At 41.1% G+C, this 10,597-nt stretch overlaps 1 protein-coding gene across 2 annotated transcripts in view; it reads right to left on the bottom strand.

Annotated features, from left to right (window-relative positions):
- The window catches only part of ALDH7A1 (aldehyde dehydrogenase 7 family member A1), a 58,631-nt gene that overhangs the window by 35,252 nt on the left and 12,782 nt on the right, over positions 1–10,597 (bottom strand). For both annotated transcript variants that reach the window (XM_032265012.1, XM_032265097.1), the window contains exons 5-7: positions 9,802–9,925; positions 4,818–4,950; positions 3,598–3,642 (exon numbers count right to left, since the gene is read on the bottom strand). In XM_032265012.1, coding sequence (XP_032120903.1) covers positions 3,598–3,642; positions 4,818–4,950; positions 9,802–9,925 — 302 coding nt within the window. The remainder of the gene's footprint in view (positions 1–3,597; positions 3,643–4,817; positions 4,951–9,801; positions 9,926–10,597) is intronic.

Genomic DNA, 10,597 nt, shown 5'->3' with positions numbered 1-10,597 from the left:
AAATAGAAGACAAAAAGCATTTTCCAGGTAGCTCAACTTATCGTTGTTTTCAAGTATTTTCTGCCAAACTATGAGGATACATCTGGTTCAAGACAGCAGATTCATCATCACTGGGCATCTTTTTTTCTTTTTTTTGGTCTTTCACAAATCTATTAAAACGATGATTAAAAAGGAAAATAAAAAGGGAATTAAAAAATTACAAAAAAAAAAAAGGAAATGAAAACAAATTAAGGAAATTAGAGGTAATCTCCACCAGCAAATATGTTTAAACACACCTCTGCAAAGCAGAGTTAGAGAAGTTGTAAAGCACAAACTGGGAAAGGGGAAAGGATCCCCAAAACCTAAAGTAAATCCACAGACACAAAAGACGGAGCTGGGGCCACCATGCAGAACCTTGAAGGAGCTTGGGGCTAGTTCCCACCAAACCACATCGATCAGAAATCATCAGTACCCTGCAGGCTAAAGAATTGTGGACAAGCAGAGTTTGTTCCCCTGTTAAAACAAGAAATACAGTTACATGCTACTTAAATCTGATTTTGAGTTGTAAAAAGTAAAGACTAAAATCATCCTGGTTTCTCTGAAATAGAATTCCATTCATTTTGAGTTTCCAGAGGACCAAGAGAGCAAAGGTTCTTTTCACCAATCATCTCACCCTACTGGCTACTTTCCAATTTGTTTAAATTTCAAAAAGACCCAAATACCATACTCACTCTCATAGAAAGGATATCATTATCACACCTGAGTAAGTTCCCACCAAATACCCTTTAGAGCTGTTTTCTTTCTTCCCTCCAATCCAGGATCCAATCAAGGATCATGGACTGCGGCTCTCATGTTCATGACCAGGTTTCAGGCTGCACAATTCTTTCCAGAGACTTCCGGTGTATATATTGTCTGCACAAGTAGGCTGTACTCTCTTTAAGGGCAAGGCTTTTGTTTTGTGCCTATGGGTAAAGGTTAACAAGCCCCTGTCCCTAAGGTGTGAGAATCTAACTTTAAGTTAAACTCTAGCTCTGTTATCCAAGTTACCCGATAAGTGTCAGGGTGCCATCACTGTTTCTTAGACAACCGGCTTATGGTAAAAATGACCCTTGCCTGGTCACTTGCATCTGAACTGGGATAACTATCAGTGAGCTATTAATGGGAATACCATGCTTTTTGGCTTTTCCTGAGTGCAGTGACACTTGTAACTGCATGTCCCTGTGGCCCCAGAAAGCTACAATTGTTACAAGAGATTCTGGTTTCTGTGGGGCATTAGGCTCTAAGCCAGGGTAACCCTACACCTGTCCGATGTGGCTCTCACTTCCTTGTACCTGTGTGACTGTGACAAGAACACTGATTGAAGAAGAATACCTGATGCCAACCCCCTCACAAGCTATGTTCCTGTCCTACATCCTTCTGAATACACAGAGGAACCATATGTGGGCTGTGGTCATCTTAGGAATCTGAACATTGAATTGAATTTAGGAAGACCTCCTTGTGGCACTGCATCACCCTTGGCTAATTCCAGCAAAATTTGGCATCATTTACTTACTATCTTCCATTACAAAAGCAGGTAACATTTTCAATGCTGTGAAAACTATCAACCAGCATATATTAAACTCCTACATGAATGTTTCAAACCATTTAAAGCAAAAAAAAAAAAAAAAAAAGGCTTAAAGAAAACTAGTAACACAATGAACAATATTTTAGCCAGCTACTTTGTAACAATTGTTAAGTCAATTTTACTACTTCCACATTAATTATTCTACTGTTTCTCAAAAAACAAATGTTTATTTTTAGGCCCAGGCAGTGACTCATTCATGTAATCCCAGCACTGTGGAAGGCCATGGCAGGCAGATGACTTGAGGCCAGTAGTTCAAAGACCAGGATGGACAACATGGAGAAACCCCATATTTACAAAAGTTAGCCAGGTGTGGTAGCATGCACCTGTAATCCCAGCTACTCAGGAGATTGAGGCAGGAGAATTGCTTGACCCGGGAGGCAGAGGTTGGAGTGAGCTGAGATTGTGCCACTGCATTCCAGACTGGGTGACAAAGCAAGACTCTGTCTTAAAAAGAAAAAAATTAACCAGGAGTGGTGGCACATGCCTATAACCCCAGCTACTCAGTAGGCTGAGGCACAAGAATCTCTTGAACCCAGGAGTAAGAAGCTACAGTAAGCTGAGATGGCCCCACTGCACTCCAGCCTGGGTCACAGAGACTGTCTCAAAATTAAAAATTAAAAAACTAATACATACTACCTTTGCTTTTTTCCAGCCCATTTACCAATTCCTAAGCCACTATTCTAAATAATCTTCTAGGCCGGGAGCGGTGGCTCATGCCTGTAATCCCAGGGAGGATTTGGGAGGCTGAGGCTTCGTGGATCACGAAGTCAGGAGATTAAGACCATCCTGGCCAACATGGTGAAACCCCATCTTTACTACAAATACAAAAATTAGCTGGTTGTGGTGGCTTATGCCTATAATCCTGGCTACTCAGGAGACTGAGGCAGGAGTATCACTTGAATCAGGGAATCAGAGGTTGCAGTGAGCCAAGGTCACACCACTGCACTCCAGCCTGGTTACAGAGCGAGACTCTGTCTCAAAAATAATAATTTTCTAATATGAAGAGCCTCTTACCAACAAACTCTACCCCAATCTCTTCTACTAACAACTCTGAAATCAAAATGCAGACCATGCACGCAATGGAACATCAAAGGTACATCCTAATCCTACATGGGAAGGCACCCTAACTCTATACATCCTCCAAATTCCAGAATAATAAATCAGTCACATTGCTTTTATGACTTAATCAGAGCTACCAGGTTCTCAAATATAAATAAGTAAAACACTAATAATTTTTTAACCAAAAGATGAACATTTTAGTGTCAGATGAATCAGCAGATAAGTATAATAATCAGTTTTATTAACATTCTATTAAGCAAAAGCAATAAAAGTATTAGCTGGATAGAAATCTATTTTTAGCCAGGTGAGGTGGCTCACACCTGTAATCCCAACACTTTGGAAGGCCAAGGCAGGTGGATCACCTGAGGTCAGCAGTTCAAGACCAGCCTGGCCAACATGGTGAAACCCCGTCTCTACTACAAGTACACAAATTAGCCAGGTGTGATGGTCTGCTCCTGTGATCCCAGCTACCCAGGAGGCTAAGGCAGGAGAATCACTGGAACCCAGGAGACAGAGGCTGCAGTGAGCCAAGACTGAATCACTGAACTCCAGCCTGGGCGACAGAAAAAAAAACTTTTCTCTAAAAAAAAAAAAAAAAAAAAAAAAAAATCTATTCTCAAAACCATTAACCTGTTGAATAGTGAGAAAATATGGCTTCTAAATTGCAAAATATTTCCTTCCCACTGAAGATGGTTTTACTTTCCAAGTTCAATAAATATGTCAATATCTGGCATGTATCCAAATAGTTAAATTAAATGACGCAGTACTGAAACACTCTGTATAAAAATGGTATTACAAGCAAAGGAAAAAGAGGTTATCCAAATTTTATGCTTATATAAATGTAATTCTTTGACCTCAGATTAAAAGTCAGGGCCTATCAATCACCCTTTCAATATTATTCCATATTCAGGCAAAAGAAAGCCACACATACTTACTTTGTGACAGCCACACTAATCAGGGAAGTTGTTGGAGCTCCTTTCCTTTAAAAGGTTAAAAAAAAAACTTATTTGATGGAAAACATAATTATCTTTTATTATTCAAACAGAAGCAAAAGTGTTTATGAGAAAAAGCTCTGTCCAGTTAGACAACTGACAAATGAGTCTAGTAACCGAAACAGAAATCTGTCCTTCAGCTTGGTGTCTTTGAGACCTACGGAACAAAACTTTCATAAACATAAAAATAGCACCAAGCAATTCTGAATTAGCTTCCTGCACTGATCACAGGAATCGTTAGGTTAAGCTCAGCTAAATATGGGAACTGAGTGAAGCAGAAATCTACCAACCTGCTGCATTCACTAAACTTTCCTTGGAAAACCCAGAGAGCTGAGGAAAACTATGCAATGAGCCTTTTTGGATTAGAATGCTGGAAAACATGAGTTCCTTTCACAACATGGTGCAAAATTATTAGTCCTCTCAAATATGTCCTATTTCACAACTAGTTTTTGAATACATTCAACAGAGTACCACACATTGAAAATGAACTAATAATTAGTGGAACAGATGCAAGTAAAATGAGCCAAAGACAATTGTCCTGATTTTTCTTATTTAATTTCTTCCACAGAACACAGAAGCAAAAAACAAGTAACTGTTTGCCATCTATAATATACAGACATTTTTACTATGAAATATTTTGTAGAGTTGAAAAATTTAAGACATCAATAGGAACACCGACCAAGTGCCTAGAATTACTTGGGAGTTCACTATCAAAGTTTTATTGGCCAGGCGCAGTGGCTCATGCCTGTAATCCCAACACTTTGGGAGGCCGAGACGTGTGATCACCTGAGGTCAGGAGTTTGAAACCAGCCTGGCCAACATAGTGAAACCTCATTTCTACTAAAAATAAAAAAACACAAAAAATTAGCCAAGCATGGTGGTGCATACCTGTAATTCCAGCTACCTAGGAGGCTGAGGCAGGAAAATTGCTTGAACCTGGGAGGTGGAGGTTGCAGTGAGCTGATACTGTGCCATTGCACTCCAGTGCAATGGGCGACAAGAATGAAACTTCATCTCAAAAAAAATTTTTTTAATTAAGTTTTATCAAAGAAGGCAGGTGACGCACACCTATAATCCCAGTTACTCAAGAGGTTGAGGTAGTAGTACCTAGAAATGGCTATTTTTATCACTCACTGCTAGATAGGAAAGTGAGCAGGTCTTACCAGAGGCAGACATTTCCACATATCAAGGCGATGGCATTGTTCCAGCCATACACTGCCACAGGGAAATTGAATGCAGTGATGATTCCAACCAGGCCTACAGGATTCCACTGCTCGATCAGTGCATGGCCAGGTCCTGATGACAGGAAAAGGATGGAACATGCCAAAGTATGTTAATTTAATGTGCATCAAGTTAATAAGATCAAATGTACAACAGACCAGAGAAGATTCCAGACGCCTTATAGTGGGATATTGCCAGGGGATATTGGTACATTAACAAATGTACAACAAACGTGGTTATTAGGCTGGGCGCGGTGGCTCACGCCTATAATCCCAGCACTTTGGGAGGCCGAGGCGGGTGGATCACGAGGTCGAGAGATCGAGACCATCCTGGTCAACATAGTGAAACCCCGTCTCTACTAAAAATACAAAAAAAAAATCAGCTGGGCATGGTGGCGCATGACTGTAATCCCAGCTACTAAGGAGGCTGAGGCAGGAGAATTGCCTGAACCCAGGAGGCGGAGGTTGCGGTGAGCCGAGATCGCGCCATTGCACTCCAGCCTGGGCAACAAGAGCGAAACTCCGTCTCAAAAAAAAAAAAAAAAAAAGTGGTTATTAGTGCACTACCTTGTAAATCACAATGATATTCATTATGCCGCTGATCCTCGTAGGAACTCTGCATAGATCAGAGTGGTATAAGCGCACCTGAGAGACAAGGACACTTTCTAGAGTTGATGGGTGCCCTAAGTGGTATGATCACAAAGGGCAGAACATGACCAGGGCACAGGGGCATAGGCCCATGTTTGTACTTTGTTTTGTTTTGTTTTGAGACAGTCTCACTCTGTTGCCCAGGCTGGAGTGGAGTGGGGCGATAGCTCACTTCAACCTGCACCTCCCAAGTTCAAGCAATTATGGAGCCCCAGCCTCCTGAGTAGCTGGGATTACAGGCATGTGCCACCACACCCAGCTAATTTTTGTATTTTTAGTAGAGAAGGGGTTTTACCACGTTGGCCAGGCTGGTCTCAAACTCCTGACCTCAAGTGATCTGCCTGCCTTGGCCTCCCAAAGTGCTGGGATTACAGGGTTGAACAACTGCAACCAGCATCCCATTTTCTCTAGGTTGCCTGATGAAGCCTTGGGCCACCTTCCCTGAATTCAAGACAAGGTGTTTCATTTATTGGTGGAAGATGGGAAGGGTGAGTTCTAATAATTATATATATGTTGAATGAATGAATTGCACAAATCTTTACATTCACTATAAGAAAACTAAAAATACAAATAAGCTGGGAGCATTGGGTCATGCCTGTAATCTCTAGCACTTCAGGTGACTGGGACGGGAGAATCACTTGAGCTCAGTGTGAGACAGATCAACATGGCAAGACTCCTGCCTCTACAAATAAATAAATAAATAAATAATAAGCTGGGTGTAGACGGGCACGATGGCTCATGTCTGTAATCCCAGCATTTTGGTAGGTCGAGGCGGGCAGATCACGAGGTCAGGAGATCGAAACCACCCTGGCCAACATGGTGAAAGCTCATCTCTTCAAAAAAAAAAAAAATTAGCTGGGTGTGATTGGTGTATGCCTGTAATCCCAGCTACTTGGGAGGCTGAGGTGGGAGAACTGCTTAAGCCCAGGAAGTTGAGGCTGAAGTGACCTGTGATTGCGCCACTGCACTCCAGCCTGGACAACAGAGTAAGACCCCGTCTCAAAAAAGAAAAGAAAGTAAGGAAGAGACGAGACTAGACAAGACAAGACGTGAAAAGAAACAAAAATATTGTATTTTAAATACAAACTTTAAAGTCACCCATAATCCCACAAGGGGCTTATTTTACTTAAACGCAGCTGGAGCAATGCAGAACCATACCACAGGAATACAGTGGTTGACAAATCCTGGTTAAAAACACAGATCAACTGGAAAGGCAGCTGTCCCAGCCATCAATCTTTCTGGCCACACTCACACTGCTAGCTAGGATGGGGAACCATATCAGATGCAGCACCTCACTCCCAGGCCCTTCTTAGTCTAGGTACCCTAATCCCTACAGATGAAGAACTGGTACAGTCTCTTCCTGGCAGGGCCTGCCTCCTCCTCTCCTGCCCTCCCCTCTCTGCCCTGATGTCACCTCCTTGCTTATAACCCTCTGGAGTTTGGCTTCCTACAATAGCTATCCTCAGAATAAAGTCCAACCTCCTCATCAGAAAAAGCCCCTTCCCGAGGTTCTCTTTCTACTCCACCCGCCCTATCACTGCACCCTCCAGCTTGCTAAAGCAATGCAATCCCCCAAACAAGCCACACTCTCCCAGCTTTCACACAGGCTCCTTCCTTGCTTAAAACAACTTCCCGCCCCAGCACTCCACCATTCTTCCTCTTTGTCCCACTTGGGACCTTACCTCGGCTAACCTTCTCTTGGAGGCATACCCCAACAGCACTCACAAGGCCAGGTTAGGGGCTCCCAGCTACATGCTCACCATCCTACTGTCTACTCCCTCATATTGCTTACCATGCTGGATTATGCTGGATATAATCACCTGTTTACTTATCTCCCACTCTAAAGTCTAATTTAAAAGCTTATAAATCCCTTGAGGACAGGGATTGTGTCTTACAGGTCGAGTATCATCTAGTAGATTATCCAGTACCTGATAGATGCTCAATAAGCATTTATTGAATTAATAAAGTCAAAGCTATCCCGAAGCCTCTACATAGATGAGTAAACTACTTTAAAAAGAAGTGTAAGCTAGGTGTCGTGGTTCATGCCTGCAATCCCAATACTTTGGGTGGCCAAGGCAGGCAGATCATTTGAGTCAAGGAGGTCTAGGCCAGCCTAGGCAACATAATGCAACCTTGTCTCTACAAGAAAAATTTAACAATTAGCTGGGCATGGTGGTGTGTGCCTATAGTCCCAGCTACTCAGGAGGCTGAAGTGGAAAGATTGCTTGAGTCCAGGAGGTCCAGGCTGCAAGGGGCCATAATCACACCACTGCACTCCAGCCTGGGTGACAGAGATCCTGTCTCAAATAAACAAATAAAAATGTGCAAGCAACTGAGAAATATTCTAATTGTGAGGTAGGCATCATAGTAGGTTTAAATAAGTTACCTGCTTGCACATGTACATGTCCCCAAATTGGAGGTTTACTAACTCATTTTAGCTGGAAAAAAACTCTTGAAAGTGTTCAATGACATAAAATTACTATTGCATAATGAGAATCATTATTAGATAGCTAATTAAAGACATGAACTGTATATTAAAAAGACTCCTCCAACTCTTTCTACAAGTAGGGAATTCACTCAAAATTCCAAGAAAAAGAGAAAAATGTGATTTTTTTGAAAATTACTTCTTTCCTGATTATAAATGTAACTGAATAACCATCATGGAAATTTTAGATAATAGAGAAAAATAGAAGAAAATCTACTACTAAAAATTCTGCCACAGAGAGAACCACTGCTACCACTTCAGCATATACATCTATCCCAGCATTTCCAATGCAAACACACAGTCACGTGTTTTGCCCCATCCACATTGCAAACATCACACACATACACTCTTAACCTCACTGTCTGTTTCTTACTCTTGCTGTTATCTTATTATCTTCATTGTCAAAACCTCAGAGAATAAAGTTGGTTCTTACAGAACAGCTTGTAATAGCAAAAGACTGAAAACAACCCTACATATACATCATGTGGGAGGTGACTAAATAAATTAGTCCCTTTATAACAAAACAGACAGCCACAGACACAGATGAAGGAAGCCCCTTAATAGACTAATATGAAAACAATCTCCAGCCAGGAACAGTGGTTCACACCTATAATTCTAACACTATGGGAAGCTCAGGCAAGTAGATCACTTGAGCCCAGGAGTTTGAGACCTGGGCAACACTGCAAAATCCCACCTCTATAAATTTAAAAAAAAAAAAAGGAAATTAGCCAGGCATGGTGGTGTGCACCCATAGCCCCAGACACTCAGGAGGCTGAGGTGGGAGAATCGCCTGATCCCGGGGAAAATGAAATGCAGTGAACTGTGATCATACCACTACATTCTAGCCTGGGCAACAAAGGAAGATCCTGTCTCAAAAAAAGAAAACAAACCAAAAACACAACTTCTAAGATATATTATTGAATACAAAAGTATAAAACAGAATGTATAGCTTGCTACATATTTGCCTATATGTGAATAAAATCTACAAGGGCCTAGCAAGGTGGCTCAGGCCTGTAATCCCAGCTACTCAGGAGGCTGAGGAGGGAGAATCACGTGAGTTCAGAAGATGGAGACCAGCCTGAACAACATAACAAGATCCTACAAAAATTAAAAAGACACACAAGAAATTGAAAACATTCATTACTTACATGGGGTACTATGGCTTAGCCACAAGGGGTAGGAGGGAAACTTTTCATCTTTTACCCTTTTATTGTTTCTAATTTTCTGGTTTGAATCTATCGCCTCTTCAAAAATCATTAACATTTGTATAATTTAAACACAAGTAAACACAACCTTCCTGTAAAAGCGTGGGGTCAGAGGAAGACAACATTCACAAACATTACTTTTAGTATTGCTAATAGTCTACCAAAATTGGCTTAGATTTTTTTTTCCCCTTATGATTTGACACCTAGGTCATTTCTAATTTTTTTTTATTGATGCCACAATGCACCTCTTTACACATAACTTGTCTTATTTCAGATTATTTACTTAGATTCTTAAAACTGGGCTCTTTAAAGTTATAGCTCTTTGGGTATATTTCCAAATTGTTTCACAGAGGAGTTAAAAGTGTCTTACCCATGGACTTGCTAACATTAAGTTTTATCTTTAAAACAAAAAAGTTCTTGATCTAATGTTTTCATCTATTTTAATTTGCATTTCTTTGAAAAATTGAGGGTATTTTCACATATTTATGCCACTTGAAATTTCTCCTTTGCACAGTCCATAGACAGAGTATTTTTTTGGAGCTCTATATATTGGAGTACAAAACTCAGCTTAACTGACTTCATTGCTTACTTTCAGAAGGCAAGATAGGTCCTCCAATCATCCGTGATAAACCAACAGCATAGTCACAGATATCCACATACTCCTGAACTTCTCCCACACCTTCCACTAAGATTTTCCCCATCTCCAAAGACACCTAAAAAGATAAAATGGCAAGCAGAATTTTTCCAACAGAATTCACATTTTAAACATTAAATTAAAGGGGGTCAGACTGAGATGATTAAAGAAAAAAGAGAAAAAAAAATAAAAGGGGAAAGCAAAACATATTTTGTGGATGTAATACATTAAAGTCAGTCTGTTTTTATTTTTATTATTATTACTTTTTTGAGACTGAGTCTCGTCTCTGTCACCCAGGCTGGAGTGCAGTGGAAAGATCTCGACTCACTGCAAGCTCCACCTCCTGGTTCAAGCGATTCTCAGCCTCCCGAGTAGATGGGATTATAGGCATGCGACACCACACCTGGCTAAGAGACATGGTATCACCATGTTGGCCAGGCTGGTCTCAAACTTCTGACCTCAGGTGATCCACCCACCTCAGCCTCCCACGATTACAGGCCTGAGCCACCACACCCAGCCTGTTATTTTGTTCATGGTTTTTATTTTTGTTTTTGTTTTTTGTGTGTGTGTTTTTGTTTTCTTTGAGACGGAGTTTTGCTCTTGTCACCTAGCTGGAGTACAATGGCATGATCTCAGTTCACTGCAACCTCTGACTCCTGGGTTCAAGCACTGCCTCAGCCTCCCAAGTAGCTGGGCTTACAGCTGCCTGCCACCACGTCCAGCTAATTTTTTTTTTTTTTTTTTTTTTTGT

This window comes from Sapajus apella, unplaced genomic scaffold, assembly GCF_009761245.1.
Source record: "Sapajus apella isolate SASKATOON/1434 unplaced genomic scaffold, GSC_monkey_1.0 scaffold1, whole genome shotgun sequence".
Lineage (NCBI taxonomy): Eukaryota > Metazoa > Chordata > Mammalia > Primates > Cebidae > Sapajus > Sapajus apella.
This window is presented reverse-complemented; position numbering and strand designations above follow the sequence as displayed.